The sequence below is a fragment of the Oncorhynchus keta genome, chromosome 4 (assembly GCF_023373465.1).
Source record: "Oncorhynchus keta strain PuntledgeMale-10-30-2019 chromosome 4, Oket_V2, whole genome shotgun sequence".
NCBI lineage: Eukaryota > Metazoa > Chordata > Actinopteri > Salmoniformes > Salmonidae > Oncorhynchus > Oncorhynchus keta.
The window spans coordinates 29,324,777-29,341,304 of NC_068424.1; the positions used below are offsets into that span (position 1 = coordinate 29,324,777).

The 16,528-nt window shown below is 43.1% G+C and overlaps 1 protein-coding gene across 2 annotated transcripts in view; it reads left to right on the plus strand.

The window, feature by feature from the left end:
- Positions 1-16,528, plus strand: part of LOC118372813 (serine/threonine-protein kinase PRP4 homolog) — a 349,083-nt gene that overhangs the window by 310,883 nt on the left and 21,672 nt on the right. Inside the window, exon 2 of one of the 2 annotated variants that reach the window (XM_052505262.1) lies at positions 16,112-16,174. In XM_052505262.1, coding sequence (XP_052361222.1) covers positions 16,116-16,174 — 59 coding nt within the window. In that variant the 5' untranslated portion in view covers positions 16,112-16,115. Of the gene's footprint in view, positions 1-16,007; positions 16,175-16,528 lie in introns of those variants that run through there. The other variant, XM_035758820.2, reaches the window with a different exon arrangement.

Genomic DNA, 16,528 nt, shown 5'->3' on the forward strand with positions numbered 1-16,528 from the left:
ATCTTACCAACAATGACCTCCAGTCTTATGTCGAGGGCCTCCTTGGCAACCGGTCAAAAGAGGTAAGTATGAACCTACTACTGTACATTTTCAAACAAGCACACATACAGTCCCTTCAGAAGGTATTCACACCCCTTTACTTTTTCCCAAATGTTGTTATGTTACAGCCTTTTTCTGTCACTGGCCTATACACAGTGCCCCATAATGTAAAAGTGGAATTATGTTTAGACATTTTGGCAAATTAATTCAAAATGAAAAGCTGAAATGTCTTGAGTATTATGGCAAGCCTAAATAAGTTCAGAAGTGAACATGTGTTTAACTTCGTCACATAATAAGTTGCATGGACTCACTCTGTGTGCAATAATAGTGTTTAACATGATTTTGAATGACTACCTCATCTCTGTACCCCAGACATACAATTATCTGTAAGGTCCCTCAGTCAAACAGGTATGGGTTTAAACAGCAGTATATTTCAAACAGATTCAACCACAAAGTCCAGGGAGGTTTTCCAATGCCTCGCAAAGAAGGGCACCTATTGGTAGATGGGTGGGGAATAAAACGCATTAAATATCCCTTTGAACATGGTGAAGTTATTAATTACACTTTGGATGGTGTATCAATACACCCAGTCACTACAAAGATACAGGCATCCTTCCAAACGCAGTTGCCGGAGAGGAAAGAAACCGTTTAGGTATTTAACCATGAGGACAGTGATGACTTTAAAACAGTTAGAGTTTAATGGCTGTGGTATGAAAACTGAGGATTGATCAACAACATTGTACTGTAGTTACTCCACAATACTAACCTAATTGACAGAGTGAAAAGAAGGAAGCATGTACAGAATATGAATCTTCCAAAACATACATCCTGTTTGCAACAAGGCCCTAAAGTAAGACTGCAAACAATTTGGTAAAGAAATGAACTTTTTGTCCTGAATACAAAGTGTTATGTTTAGGACAAATCCAATGCAACACATTGCTGAGTACCACTCTCTATATTTTCAAGCATAGTGGTGGCTGCATCATGTTATGGGTATGCTTGTAATCGTTAAGGACTGGGGAGTTTTACAGGATAAAAAAGAAACCGAATGGAGCTAAGCACAGACATAATCCTAGAGGAAAACCTGGTTCAGTCTGCTTTTCCACCAGACACTGGGAGATTAATTCACATTTCAGCAGGACAAAACCTAAAACAGAAATCCAAAGCTACACTGGAGTTGCTTACCAAGAAGACAGTGAATGTTTCTGACTGGCTGAGTTACAGTTTTGACTTTTGAAAAGCTATGGCAAGACCTAAAAATGGTTGTCTAGTAATGATCAACAACAAGCTCAATAGACAAACATTGACAGTAGAATGGCCCATACTGAAGAGCTCAGTGACTTTCAACATGGCACTGTCATAGGATGCCACCTTTCCAACAAGTCAGTTTGTAAAATTTCTCCCCTGCTAGAGCTGCCCCGGTCGACTGGAAGTGCTGTCTAGGAGCATCAATGGCTCAGCCATGAAGTGGTAGGCCACACAAGCTCACAGAATGGGACCGCCTAGTGCTGACATGTATAAAAATAGTCTGTCCTCTACTGCAACACTCACTAATAAATTCCAAACTGCCTCTGGAAGCAACGTCAGCACAACAACTGTTCATCGGGAGTTCATGAAATGGGTTTCCATGGCCAAGCAGCCACACACAAGCCTAAGATCACCATGCGCAATGCCAAGCGTCGGCTGGAGTGGTGTAAAGCTCGCCATCATTGGACTCTGGAGTAGTGGAAACGCGTTCTCTGGAGTGAGGAATCACGCTTCCGATGGACGAATCTAGGTTTGGCTGATGCCATTTAAAACACTACCTGCCCGACTGCATAGTGCCAACTGTAAAGTTTGGTGGAGGAGGAATAATGGTCTGGAGTTGTTTTTCATGCTTCGGGCTAGGCCCCTTAGTTCAAAAGAGAAATCTTAAGGCTACAGCATACAATGACATTGTTGTCCATGACATGTTGTCCATAAAGAGATTCGAACACAAACCTTTGGGTTGCTAGATGTTCGCGTTATATGCTCACCCATCCACCTCGACCAACCACCCTCCTTTTTGTTTTTGCTTTAAGGGACCAATTGAAATTTACAGAATTGTTACCCTGGGAGGAAAATGGGGGAGGGTCATGATTTTTAAATTTCAGTCAGGAGGAGGGTTTAGTATTTTGAATTTAGTCCAGAGCAGGGTCATGTAATTTTATATCGATTTAAATGTCATATTGCTCAAGGTTTGAGAATTAGTTGCTTATTATATCTTGATGTGTGCCCGATGATGCCCCTCATCCCTGATTCTCTTCTGGGCGTGCAATATCAAGTGCTCCTAGTGTGGTCTCAATCAAATTATCCATAGCCTATACAGTAGGCCGAGGCTATACGAAGAGCATGCTCGGAGAAACTCAGGGCAAAGACTTATTTCCAAGAAAAACTTCCCAAGTTTTTGACCTGCTGGGATGGTGTACCTGTATATAAAATGACGCTACACTGCAGTGGATAGGCATTCCCAATCATAAGCCCTGGCCTGCCCTGCTTTTGCTGCTGTAAACCCTAACCAATGACTGCTGTGTATGTAGCACTTCAGGAGGTGCATGGAAAAGGCCTATATGTTTCGTTTGAGAACGCAAAGATGAGATGGAGGACCAGAGGTAAGCTGGCTATTGCTATAATTGATTATAATAAAAACAATATGTTTTGTGGCCCATAATGAAGCTATTTAAGTTATTAACCCTCGGAATAAGCATATTCATGTAATTTACATATAGTACTATGAAGCTGCAGCTGCGGAGATGGACAGCGCATGGGCGCTGAAAGTAGGCTAAATTTGAGTAGGCCTAATTCATTTAAACATTCTTCATTTTCATTTAGGATACTAACAGCAAGAGGGCATTGTGATGCAGCCTATTTCTTCCTATTCCTATTGACCTCTGCCTACCCTGGGCCTGCCTGCCATCCTGTACATTTTCCCCACCTATCTGAATTACTGACCCCTGCCTGCCCTTGATCTGTCTTTTGCCTGCCCCTGTTGGATTAATAAACTGCTGTTACTTCGACGTTGTCTGCATCTGGGTCTTACCTGAAACGTGATACATTCTACAGTGCCTTTGAATTTACTTTTAGAAACTTGAGTTTGCCCAGTCTGGTTTGAGGATCATGCGGTGAGCTACGTATGCCTAGTTTAATTTAGCAGATGCTGTTATATTCCATGCCCTAATCACAGTCAACACAAATCTATTTTGTAAAAACAATATCATGGAATTAAATAGGATAAATAGCAGCTTATAGGCCTTCCGGATGATATGTGGCTGCTGTGTTAAAAACCAAATGGCATTTTCTAAAATTCATTGATGATCATGTACTTCGGTTGTAACTGGTTAAATTGCTGTCAATGTTTACAGTTGACAGACAACTTTAGCACTGTTCCGAACTTAGACTATCCTCTTCTCTGATTCAGAAGGGTTGGGCTAAATGCAGAAGACACATTTCAGTTGAAGGCATTCAGTTGTACAACTGACTTGGTATCCCCATTTCCCTTTCCCCTTTTTAACAATAGCCTGTATAGAAATCAAAACGTCTCCAGTGCTGCAGCATGCGCTCATTCGTTGTCATGCTCTGTTGTGGTATTAAAAAAATAGAGAAATCTAGCAATGCATAGTGGTGCGTTTTATAGACTTTATCGGACCGCAAATAAGCTATTTTAATCATGTAGATCTTTTCACCCCTACCTGTGTCTGCAGCGGTCTGCGAATCCACAACCTTCTGCCATGTAATGCTTACAAAACGAAGAACAGTTTCTAAAACAGCATATCTAAGGCTCTGCTCTGTCCTAGGAGTGAGGGTAAACGGTAGGCATGCTCTCTGCTATCCACTTGATGTTTTCATTATTATTTTAGGTATAGGGGAGGGTCACTTGTTTTTTTTTTCTTCTTCAAGCAATCAGGGAGGTTAGGTAAAACTATATTACTGAAGGGAGGGCCATCCATTTCAATTTCAGAGATCTGTTTCTTTCTGGTATCTCTCATTGTAAATAATGTACAGTCCCTAACCTTCTGTCTTATGTAGGCCTAACCATACCATACCAAACGTAACATATCAAACTAATTTGAGTGCCCGGATTTCAGTTAACTATGTTACATCTAGACAATGAGTCCTGGCTGAGTACGTGTGTCAAATGTTCCCTTCTCTGACTTTTCTCATGACATGCAAACATCCCTTTTTATTTTTCATATCGACGTCCCCCTCCAATTTTGCATAATGCTGTTCCTTGCTAGTCTGTTGATGTATTTTCAGTTTCAAACCCATCACAGCTTTTAACCCACCAGACAAAAAAAAAAAGTGTCAACAGAACTGAGATGACTAACCCCCCCAAAAGTCTGAGATGATAAGGTGATCAGACATGGAATATTCTGTAATAGAACATTATCTCTGTCTCTGCAACATCAGTTGGTGATGGTGATAATGGCCCAGTACATGACAAATTAATAAAGTGCTCAGATACAGTGCTACCTGCAGACCTTTCGTTGTATGTTATGATGTTCGAACTTTGGCAAATGTTGTTTTCTTTAACCAAAGGATGTCACTTGGGAGTAGAAAACAGAGACTGTAGAAGTGCTTTGTCATAAGGTTACAAAGAGGCCATGCATTCGAATCGGTTGTCATGAATGCAGCAGCTAAATTACCACGTTTTAGGGATCCTCAGCTGGGCGATTTTGTGAAGTTACCTCTGCAAGAGTTGACTCAAAAGTTGTGGCTGTGTCCACTTTGACCCTAGCCTTGTGAAACCAGCCTGATCTCACAATTGCTCTGCTTGATCAGGCTAGTTTGACACCCAGTTTGTTTTTCATCAGTATTCATACAGTAATAGAAACATGTGCTTTATTTTGCAACTCTAGAATACAACCAGAATGCAAATGAATGCCCACCTACAGTCCAAGAGAAGAAAGGAACTGTTCTACAGTAAGCTAGTTATCCCCTCTTCCATAGAGTTATCCCCTCTTCCATGGCCCATTAACCACTACTATACAGCCCGGAAATGTTTTATTACTGAGTGCTTTAAGGAGTGGCTGACTGGGTCCAGTCTACTGGTTCAGAGGAAAACCCATAACCATTCACCATAATGAGGATTGAGCTGTATTCTCAATGACTGTCTTCAGGCTATCACTGCTGGCAAACACTATTAATGACAATTGATTATACAAGAAATTACGAGTTAATTGCAAGTGAAAACAAGTTGTAAAATATATGCTTACTCTATTGGTCACATAGTAACAGACACACACACAATACAAGATGGCATGTTTTAGTGAGAACAAGTATATGTATGACTGTGAATGTAGAAGACCATACGCATTTAAAACCGAGCTAGAGAACATTGAAAAAAGCAACTCCCATCTAATGTGCATGTAGAATCTCATGAAATGGAACAGATGTGGGGTGTAAAAAGTGCACGTTCACATGCTCACATCTTCCCTTAGAGCGGCACTCAATTGCACCTCTGTGGTTATTTCACCATCATCATGGATGTCAGGTACATCCCAAATGGCACCCTCTTCCCTATATAATGCACTACCGTAGGGTATAGGGTGCCATTTGGCACTGGAACGGAGGAAATGGGTCCAGTCAGGTGAGTATAATGTAGCGTAATGTTCCAGTGTGTCAAGCGCCACATAAAATCTTCTATCATAATGACTTTATCAGTCAAATTAACACAAGGAGGCCCTCTTTAACAGGAGGAAAGGTTCTGGAAGAGAAAGACTCAATGATTGTGGGAGTTGCTTTTGTTTTATTAAGTGTAAACTCCACCAACCAATCATTTGATAACTTGACTGGACAAAATGTTGTCTCATGCTCTCTTGTATTGTATAAACATCTAACACATGAGTGTTGTTTCGTCACAGATTGGCATACAGCCTTATCATCCCGTGATAACTTTGGGGTAATGAAGTGGTGATCTAGGACTCGCTAAATGCCATCACTCTGTCCTCTCTACTGGGTCAAATGGACGCCAATGTTTTCCAGTAGCCTGTGAACGAATGGAGACGTGTCTGTTACAATATGGCAACCCACACCAAAATGAAAAGCCATTGCCTATCTAAGCTTTTCTTTCCCATGTTATATTAACAAGGAGTAATCCTCCATGAAACCCACTGGTGTAATATTACAGATTTGTAATCAGTCCTTGCAGCATCTCAAAATAGACCCTTTCTCTCACAGGGGATCTGATGTGAATTATAAATCCTAAACTTGCGCTTACATGAGATACATTATATCCATGGTAGCCTGCTCACGGAATACTAACAGGTACTTGTGTTGATGTGATGTATATCTAATAGGAGAAGGTGGGTTCCTGAGACCTCTACTGCTGTGCTGATGTGTTACCACAGTGCTGTGCTATAACTCGGTGTTAAGGCAAAATGATCATGGGGATATCCTTCATATTACGGATAATACTTTGTGACATCTGCTGATGGGATGGAAAAAGGGCTTTAGAAAAAAGAAATGTTCCTTTTTCGGGACCCTGTCTTTCAAAGAGAATTTGTAAAAATCAAAGTAACTTCACAGATCTTCATTGTAAAAAGTCTAAACACTGTTTCAATGAACCATAAACAATTAATGAACATGCACCTGTTGAACGGTCGTTAAGACACTAACAACTTACAGATGGTAGGCAATTAAGGTCACAGTTATGAAAGCTTTGAACACTAAAGAGGCCTTTCTACTGACTCTGGAAAAACACCAAAAGAAAGATGCCCAGGGTCCGTGCTCATCTGTGTGAACGTGCCTTAGGCATGCTACAAGGAGTCATGAGGACTGCAGATGTGGCCAGGGCAATAAATTGCAATGTCCGTACTGTGAGACGCCTAAGACAGCGCTACAGGGAGACAGGATGGACAGCTGATCATCCTCGCAGTGGCAGACCACGTGTAACCACACCTGCACAGGATCGATACATCCGAACATCACACCTGCGGAACAGGGGCAGTTGTTGTTGCCATCCTGTACGTGTTACACCAGGAACGCACAATCCTTCCGTCAGTGCTCAGACTGTCCGCAAAAGGCTGAGAGAGGCTGGACTGAGGGCTTGTAGGCCTGATGTAAAGCATGTCCTCACCAGACATAACCGGCAACAACGTCACCTATGGGCACAAACCCACCATCACTGGACCAGACTGGACTGGCAAAAAGTGCTCTTCTCTGACGAGTCGCTGTACACCGAGGCCTGTACTCTGGAGTGGGATCGATTTGGAGGTGGAGGGTCCATCATGGTCTGGGGCGGTGTGTCACAGCATCATCGGACTGAGCTTGTTGTCATTGCAGGCAATCTCAACGCTGTGCGTTACAGGGAAGACAACCTCTTCCCTCATGTGGTACCCTTCCTGCAGGCTCATCCTGACATGATCCTCCAGCATGATAATGCCACCAGCCATACTGCTCGTTCTGTGCGTGATTTCCTGCAAGACAGGAATGTCAGTGTTCTGCCATGGCCAGCGAAGAGCACGGATCTCAATCCCATTGAGCATGTCTGGGACCTGTTGGATCGGGGGGTGAGGGCTAGGGCCATTCCCCCCCCAGAAATGTCCAGGAACTTGCAGGTGTCTTGGTGGAAGAGTGGGTGAACATCTCACAGCAAGAACTGGCAAATCTGGTGCAGTCCATGCACTGCAGTACTTAGTGCAGCTGGTGGCCACACCAGATATTGACTGACTTACTTTTGATTTTGACCCCCCCATTTGATCAGGGACACATTATTCCATTTCTGTTTGTCACATATCTGTGGAACTTGTTCAGTTTATGTCTCAGTTGTTGAATCTTGTTATGTTCATACAAATATTTACACATGTTAAGTTTGAAAATAAACGCAGTTGACAGTGAGAAGACATTTCTTTTTTTGCTGAGTTTACATTTGATTGATATTATGCAGTGGTAGAATATAGAAGCAGCAACTACAGTACAGACAGTACAGTGTGTTTCAGAGAGATAGATACTTGATTTGTCCTGTTGTTTTTAGGCCGAGTGGAACGTTTTATGGGAGCTCAGGTGGGATAATAGATTTGCCAACAGCTACCTATTCACTCCCGCACAGAGACATTGGTTAGCCAACTGGTCTCCAACCATCAGCCTCCCTGATACATTCTGTTGTTTACTATATAGCTTTTCATGAGTCATAACCACTGATGCATGTCAGTCTATGGTCCTAACCCTTCTAAAACACCGGCATCATTACTATAGGGATTTTCAAAGGGAGGAATATAGCTGTGAGAAACAGTTGGGAGTACAGCTGCTTTGACCAATATGTTGAATCATCATCCAGTGGTAGGGATCTTTGCTGAGTAATTGTTATTTGCAGTGCGGTGATGTCTACTGTTTTTCTGTGCTCAAGCCATACGCTTCCAGTAACAGCATATCACACTCGCGCGCACACACACACACACACACACACACACACACACACACACCCACACATTCCCAAATAAATACCCTTTTTCTTATACAATAATAGGATCACTCTGTTTGGAGCGAGGTCTTGCTCTGTCGTTGCGCTGCATTGACAGTGTCAGCAAATATCCCCTTTTCACTTAGGTGTAATTCCTTTGAAAAAGAAAACATCAAATTGAAAAAGAAATCCCACTACTCATCCAGCGACGGTAGTATCAAGACAGAAGCATGTTTATGTTCTAAGCACATTTGTCTCCTATTACAACACAGCCAGTGCCAAACCTGTGTGTGTGTGTGTGTGTGTGCGTGTGCGTTGTTTGGAAAGGGAGTGCTTGAAGTTTGGTGAGGGGTTTTGGTGGCAGGGGAAGAGATGAATGCCTGCTTCACCACCAGAGGGGGAGGATTCTATGATCCTTTGCCAAAGCACCATTAAAATAATATTTGAGATTTCCCACAAGGTTCTGCTAGTCACATGGATGATTTGTCAAGTGTCCCGGTGTGGTCTTAGCAGAATGAACACAGCACGGCCACTATCAACAGTTTCAAATAGTTTCAAATCTCAAATCAAGTTTTTAGCCACAATGCATTTCATTGGAGCTCCATGTTTAAAAAAAACAAAACAAAAAGAAGTGAAACAGCCAATCCAACGTCAGTCTCCTTCTGTCCTGTTTCTTCAGACCTAGATCTACCAAAAGTAAAACGGTATTCAGCACAGCTCAGGTGGTGGTGGACATTGTCCTCTTGTTTGCAGCACCCCGCAGGACTCTGCTTCAATACAGTTTAGGCCTTTTTTATTTTTTATTTTATGACTCCTACAAAAGTGCAGAGCCACACAAAATGAAGACACCTGCAGCTACTCCTGTTCTCTAATCCTTCACACACTACCGCCCAGGATTTTAAACAGCAGCCACACCCTGGAGAATTCTGGGTGAGAATTCTGGGTGGGTGTGAACAGAGTGGGCCTCTTGTCAAACGCAGACTGACCGACTACCCTTTTGCATGCGGACAGCTTCATGTGTGCGGTATCAGTCTGTCTGGATGTGTATTGTCTTTCTACATTTTTCTAATTGACAGTAAAAAAATAACAACCGTTAGGTATTTTAGATAAATGATGGTTGATCAACTTCTGCTCAGACTCGTATGGTTAGGAATCTTATTGAAGTTTGAGCACTTCTGCCAGTGCATAGGGTAAAAAGCCATTGGAATGGGCTGCACTTCTCCCCTTTTAATCAAACTATATTTCACTTTGTCTCAGGCCCAACAGTCACTTTGAGCATGCTGTAACTCTTCCCGCAAGGACGCAGATGTTAGTGTGTCTGTGCAAGGATGCGATGCCATGCAAGTTTGTGTGTTTGCGTCAATATGCGTCCCACCGGAGGAAACTGCCTGGCTGGCGATGTTTAACATGATAAAGTATTGCAATTCTTTACTGATAACACTAGCAATAAACCTAGAGAATTGCCCCCCTAAGTCATTAAGGGTGTCCAACCTCCACAGCAAACCGGGCTGGCATATGAATCTGAGTCTGCTTTCCCACATCTTCCCTCGGGTTCAAACATAAATCCCAGCCTCCGACAAGGCCATATGCTCGGGGCGTGCTTCCAATACTGCTCCCCCTAACCCCTGCAAATCCTCCACCGACCCCTCCCCTCGCACAAACCAAACAGCGGAATGCCATAAAACTACAATGGGGGAAAAAGGAGTGAAAAAAAAAAAACTAACTAAAAGACAAAGGGACAGAGGCATCTGTCAGGGAGGAAAGAACATCTGCGTCGCTGGAGTCACTCAATGAGAGACGATGTGGCCCTTGTGGGCCAGAGCCATTACCTCCTCACAAACTCGTTCACCAGGAGGAAGTCATCTGGAGCTGGAGCCATAACTCTGACCCATCCACACTCCCAGACAAAGCCCAGTGAAAAGCAGAGGGGCCGGGGAGACAGTACGCTAGCTAAAGGGCCTGAGTGTTTTTAACTGACCCGGTAATGGACTGTGGTCGCCATCAAGGAGCATCTGCTGGAGTCCATGTTTTATGGTCATATTGTGTCTCCGCTGAAGCAGAGAGAGTAAAGGCTCCTGACTCCTGTAAAAGGAGGAGCCCTGAAGTCCACTTGCGATATTTCAGCTCAATGACAAACCAACTTTGAAAGGACCCCGAGCTGATTGTGGCGGCCGACTGCTTCACTTCTCTCTCTGACCCACAACTTTCTTTTACACAAGAATACCACTGATATGATTGTCTACCCACCATGGACCATAGTAAAATAAAATGTTACTGTATGGTTGTGGCAGGTCTTGTTGGTTTCAAACCCGGGCCTGTACTGATAGATCTTGTGAGTGTGACCAACATAGCAGAGAGGAGGGTTTGTAGTGTGGGTTGTTTGTGGGACATGTGGGCGGCAGGCGGAGGATCCTCTTCATTGTAAAGACGAGCTATTACTTACAACACATTTCCATTAAGGATGTTAGGTAAGAAGGTGGTGGAATAAGCTAGCTGACAATTATTTTTATATCAGGTTGAGTATATGTCCATATCCACAGATCCTACATATGCTCATTTCACATACAGTATGAGTGACAAATGTGTCATCACATGTCCATTTCGCAATAAAAATTAACTGCACCCATAACCTAATAGGAAAAGGTTCGGGGGACACATAAAGAAAACTCTCTTTAATTGAGACAATGGAAACAACTCCAAAGTCAATCAAATATGGAGGATGAGGACCACAGACTCATTCACAGCCTTACTGTAAGTTATATACAGCCACCTCCAATAACAGATACTCCAGTCTGCTCTGAGTCCACACTGGGCCGTAGGGGAGGGCAGACAGCATACAGCCTAGGCCCGGATCTGTGATTTAGTGGGCATGGTGGGAAAGGGGCCTCCACTAATGGAATATCTAATGTCTGCACGGCCGACACTTTAATCTCTGGTGAGACCGGAGGTCCGCACATTTACTGTATAAATCAGAGACGACGGGGAGCACAGAGTAAACCCGCGCCGGCCGTAAGTTACGATCTGCAACCTCTCTTCCATGAAAAACACTGGAGGAATCTTCTGTGTCCCAAATGGCACCCTATTCCCTATATAGTGCACTACTTTTGACCAAGGCCCACAGAACTCTGGTAAAAGGTAGTGCACTACTTAGCAAATAGGGTGCCATTTTGGATGCTGCCTTAGACTTGGCTGTGATGCATCACAGGGGGGTATACAGTGGAGGGAACCATTGAGGTTGTCTGAGCTGAGACAGGCCAGGATCCAGCAGACATTCTGCTATCTTCCTGTGGGAATAGTGAAGGGAGACACTAGACAGTCAGAAGAAAGATACCTTTTCCACATATATTTTGTTTACTGGTTTTGAGGGAGACAGTAATAAGCAGTCATGTTGCACAGGACTCCCAAATGGAACCCTATTCCTACAGTGCTGCCCTACTTTTGACCAGAGCCCTATAGAGAATTGGGTGCCAAAGTTCCATAAGCCAATCAGTGTGCCTGCACTCACAAAGATCCTCCCATTCAGTTCTGCCAGGTCACATTGAACCAGATATGTGATCAAGAGTAAATATTCAGAGAGAGGATATGTGATACCAATCATGGAATGGAGTTGCCCATCCCTGTTCTGTAGACAGGTGTGTGCCGTTCCAAATCATGTCCAATCAATTGAATTTACCACATGTCCAATCAAGCTGTATAAACATCTCAAGGATGATCAATGGAAACAGGATGCACCTGAACTAAATGTCAAGTCTCAAAGCAAAGGGTCTGAATACTTATGTAAATAAGGTATTTCTGTTTTGTATTTTTAATAAATTAGCTAACTTTTCTAAACGTTTTTTGTTTTGCTTAGTCATTTGGGGATTTTGTGTGTAGATTGATGAGGAAATGTGGAAAAAATGGAAGGGGTCTGAATCCTTTCCAAACTTTGAAAACATTACATTTGCCTCTGGCACATCTTCTATTTGCCAGGTTGTGAACTTTTATGTTTCTGTGTTACCACTCTGCAAGGGACTTCCATGTTGCAATGCAGAACAACTCGAGGATGCTTCCAAAATAACACCATTTATGGTTACAAACTAAAATGCCACATGCAGACAAATCTTGCAGGTTACTTTTTGAATGTCTTTAGTTACTCTACCAATAGTCATGTGCTGGAAGCAATCTACACTAAATGTGGACAACTGCTAGTCGAACATCTCATTCCAAAATCATGAGCATTAATGTGGAGTTGGTCCTCTCTTTGCTGCTATAACAGCCTCCACTCTTCTGGGAAGGCTTTCCACTAGACATTGGAACATTTCTGCGGGGACTTGCTTCCATTCAGCCACGAGCATTAGTGAGGACGGCACTGATTTGGCCTGGATCGCAGTCGGCGGTCTAATTCATCCCAATAGTGTTTGATGGGGTTGAAGTCAGGGCTCTATGCAGGCCAGTGAATCCTTCTACCCTGATTTTCGACAAAGCACTCCATCCGACGCTTGGCATTGTGCATGGTGATCTTAGGCTTGTGTGCGGCTGCTCGGCCATTGAAACCCATTTCATGAAGATCCCGACGAACAGTTATTGTGCTGACTTTGCTTCCAGAGGTTGCAACCGAGGACAGATGATTTTTATGCGCTACACGCTTCAGCAATTGGCAGTCCCGTTCTGTGAGCTTGTGTGGCTTACAACTTCGCGGCCGAGCCGTTGTTGCTCCTAGACATTTCCACTTCACAATAACAATCCTTACAGTTGACCGGGGAAGCTCTAGCAGGGCAGAAATTAGATGAACTGACTTGTTGGAAAGGTGGCATGCTATGATGGTGCCACATTGAAAGTCAATGAGCTCTTCAGTAAGGCCATTCTACTGCAAATGTTTGTCTATGGAGATTGCATGGCTGTGTTCTCTATTTTATACAGTTGTCAGCAACGGGGTGGCACGTAGCCTAGTGGTTAGAGTGTTGGACTAGTAACCGAAAGGTTGCAAGATCGAATCCCGAGCTGACAAGGTAAAAATCTGTCGTTCTGCCCCTGAACAAGGCAGTTAACCCACTGTTCTTAGGCCGTCATTGAAAATAAGAATATGTTCTTAACTGACTTGCCTGGTTAAATAAAGGTAAAATAAAAAAATCAAATCAAATTTTATTTGTCACATACACATGGTTAGCAGATGTTAATGCGAGTGTAGCGAAATGCTTGTGCTTCTAGTTCCGACAATGCAGTGATAGCCAACAAGTAATCTAACTAACAATTCCAAAACTACTGTCTTATACACAGTGTAAGGGGATAAAGAATATGTACATAAGGATATATGAATGAGTGATGGTACAGAGCAGCATACAGTAGATGGTATCGAGTACAGTATATACATATGAGATGAGTATGTAGACAAAGTAAACAAAGTGGCATAGTTAAAGTGGCTAGTGATACATGTATTACATAAGGATGCAGTCGATGATGTAGAGTACAGTATATACGTATGCATATGAGATGAATAATGTAGGGTAAGTAACATTATATAAGGTAGCATTGTTTAAAGTGGCTAGTGATATATTTACATCATTTCCCATCAATTCCCATTATTAAAGTGGCTGGAGTTGGGTCAGTGTCAATGACAGTGTGTTGGCAGCAGCCACTCAATGTTAGTGGTCGCTGTTTAACAGTCTGATGGCCTTGAGATAGAAGCTGTTTTCCAGTCTCTCGGTCCCAGCTTTGATGCACCTGTACTGACCTCGCCTTCTGGATGATAGCGGGGTGAACAGGCAGTGGTTCGGGTGGTTGATGTCCTTGATGATCTTTATGGCCTTCCTGTAACATCGGGTGGTGTAGGTGTCCTGGAGGGCAGGTAGTTTGCCCCCGGTGATGCGTTGTGCAGACCTCACTACCCTCTGGAGAGCCTTACGGTTGAGGGCGGAGCAGTTGCCGTACCAGGTGGTGATACAGCCCGCCAGGATGCTCTCGATTGTGCATCTGTAGAAGTTTGTGAGTGCTTTTGGTGACAAGCTGAATTTCTTCAGCCTCCTGAGGTTGAAGAGGCGCTGCTGCGCCTTCTTTCACGACGCTGTCAGTGTGAGTGGACCAATTCAGTTTGTCTGTGATGTGTATGCCGAGGAACTTAAAACTTGCTACCCTCTCCACTACTGTTCCATCAATGTGGATAGGGGGGTGTTCCCTCTGCTGTTTCCTGAAGTCCACAATCATCTCCTTATTTTTGTTGACGTTGAGAGTGAGGTTATTTTCAGGACACCACACTCCGAGGGCCCTCACCTCCTCCCTGTAGGCCGTCTCGTCGTTGTTGGTAATTAGTGTATCTATCAATCCGGTGCTGCATAAAGATCTTTATAAAATGTGTTATGCTAAAATGTGGTTTCCTTGGTCTGTACTTTCCCTTCACATAGCCAATGACTGCCTGTCTTTCTCTACAGCAGCATTACGACTGAAATGTCTGACATGACGGTTCTCATTGAAAATGTGATGGAGTGAAATAGGTTTCATGACAGCACGAAATGCCATTACCCATGTTCAACTGAATGTGCCATCTTCACTTTCTATTTGTGAATATGAAGTGAATAGGGCTTAGGCTGCCTTCTGGCCCATACGACCAAGGTGTAATGGGGTGCTCTTCTCATTATGAATACAGTGTAAATTAAAACTGTCTTGTACAGTACAAATCACAACGAGATGCCCGACATCTAGTTATTCTTATTGTGTTATTTTTTATTATTACTTTTAATCTTAGCCTACTTGGTAAATATATTTTCTTCTTCTTGAACTGCACTGTAGGTTAAGGGCTTGTAAGTAACATTTCAATTTTTACAGTTGGACTTTTGCCTATGTAGATACATTGAAACAATGCACTCTATTTATTTAGACTATAAATACAAATGTTGCACAAATTCATTGAGAAAGTGGAAGAAGCTTTGGATGGTGGGGGTGGAGGATGAATGCCATTCATTATCATCTTGGGACTTTTTGGGGGGGGACAGCTCTATGATATTTCCCTCATGCTTAAAAACTGACCGGAGAGGGGATTTTTGCTTGCGCTCCAGACGGATATATCGGTCCTCTAATAGAGGACTAGTAAAGGCCCAGCGCACCACTTTGGGGGGGGGATCCCAAAGTAAAATTATATATTTTTTTTTTATTCTGATTTTTCAGGGGGTGCTGAAGCACCCTCAGCACCTCTACTTCCTGCGGATATGGGTATACAGGTCTATAATCTCTACAGACTGTAACTGTACTGTGAAGAGGTAAAGAACGTTTCTCTATGGTAATCTTGTTCTGCTCTTTTAGGGTGATGTTAGTTCAGAGAGGCTGTAAAACATACATTTTTATTTTTTCAGAGCGGCTGTAAGAGAGAAGGAACTTTCCAAAGTGATTGTGAGTGACAGAATCCCCAGAGTGGAGGGAGTGCCTGAGAATACCCGGGTTTTAGGTTTTGCTTTTAAACTATGAATAACTATAGCTGGGAATAGACCAACACTTGTCCAGCCACTTCCCCCTTGCCACTGTCAGCATTCTCTCAAACATCACTGTCCCCTAGTGGACAAAATTATACTTTTAGCGCTTTCAGTCAACCCAGTACGTCGCGGCTGCTGTAGAGGGCAGAAGTACAGTTTTTTTTGCAGTTGTGTGTACTGTGTACAATACATTGAAGGAAGAAACACCCCGGCTGAGGAAAATGGCCGATGTAGAGATGGATATCGCGTCTAGCAGAATGAATAACGGAAACGAGCACGTGTAAGACATTTTAGAAGATTAGACGACCATGCAACTTATTTGTAGTACTTTCACCCGATTCAGTGATTTTGGCAAGTCGACGTTGTCGTCGGTGTATCTGTTTTGTGCAGCGTTGAAACAGTATCAGGCTAGCTAAATAGAGCTAGCCTGCTAACTCTTAGCTATCCCAGTGTTCGAAAGGCTTTGCTGACATGTTTAAATGTTTTCTATAGCGAAACCATACCATAAACCAATCAAACACGAGTGTCCTAAAATGCAACTTAACATTCCAGTTAACTCGCTAACTATCTGGCTAGCTATGCTTATTGCATACGTAGCTAAGAAGCTAACGTAGCAAGCTAGCCATTGTTTGCT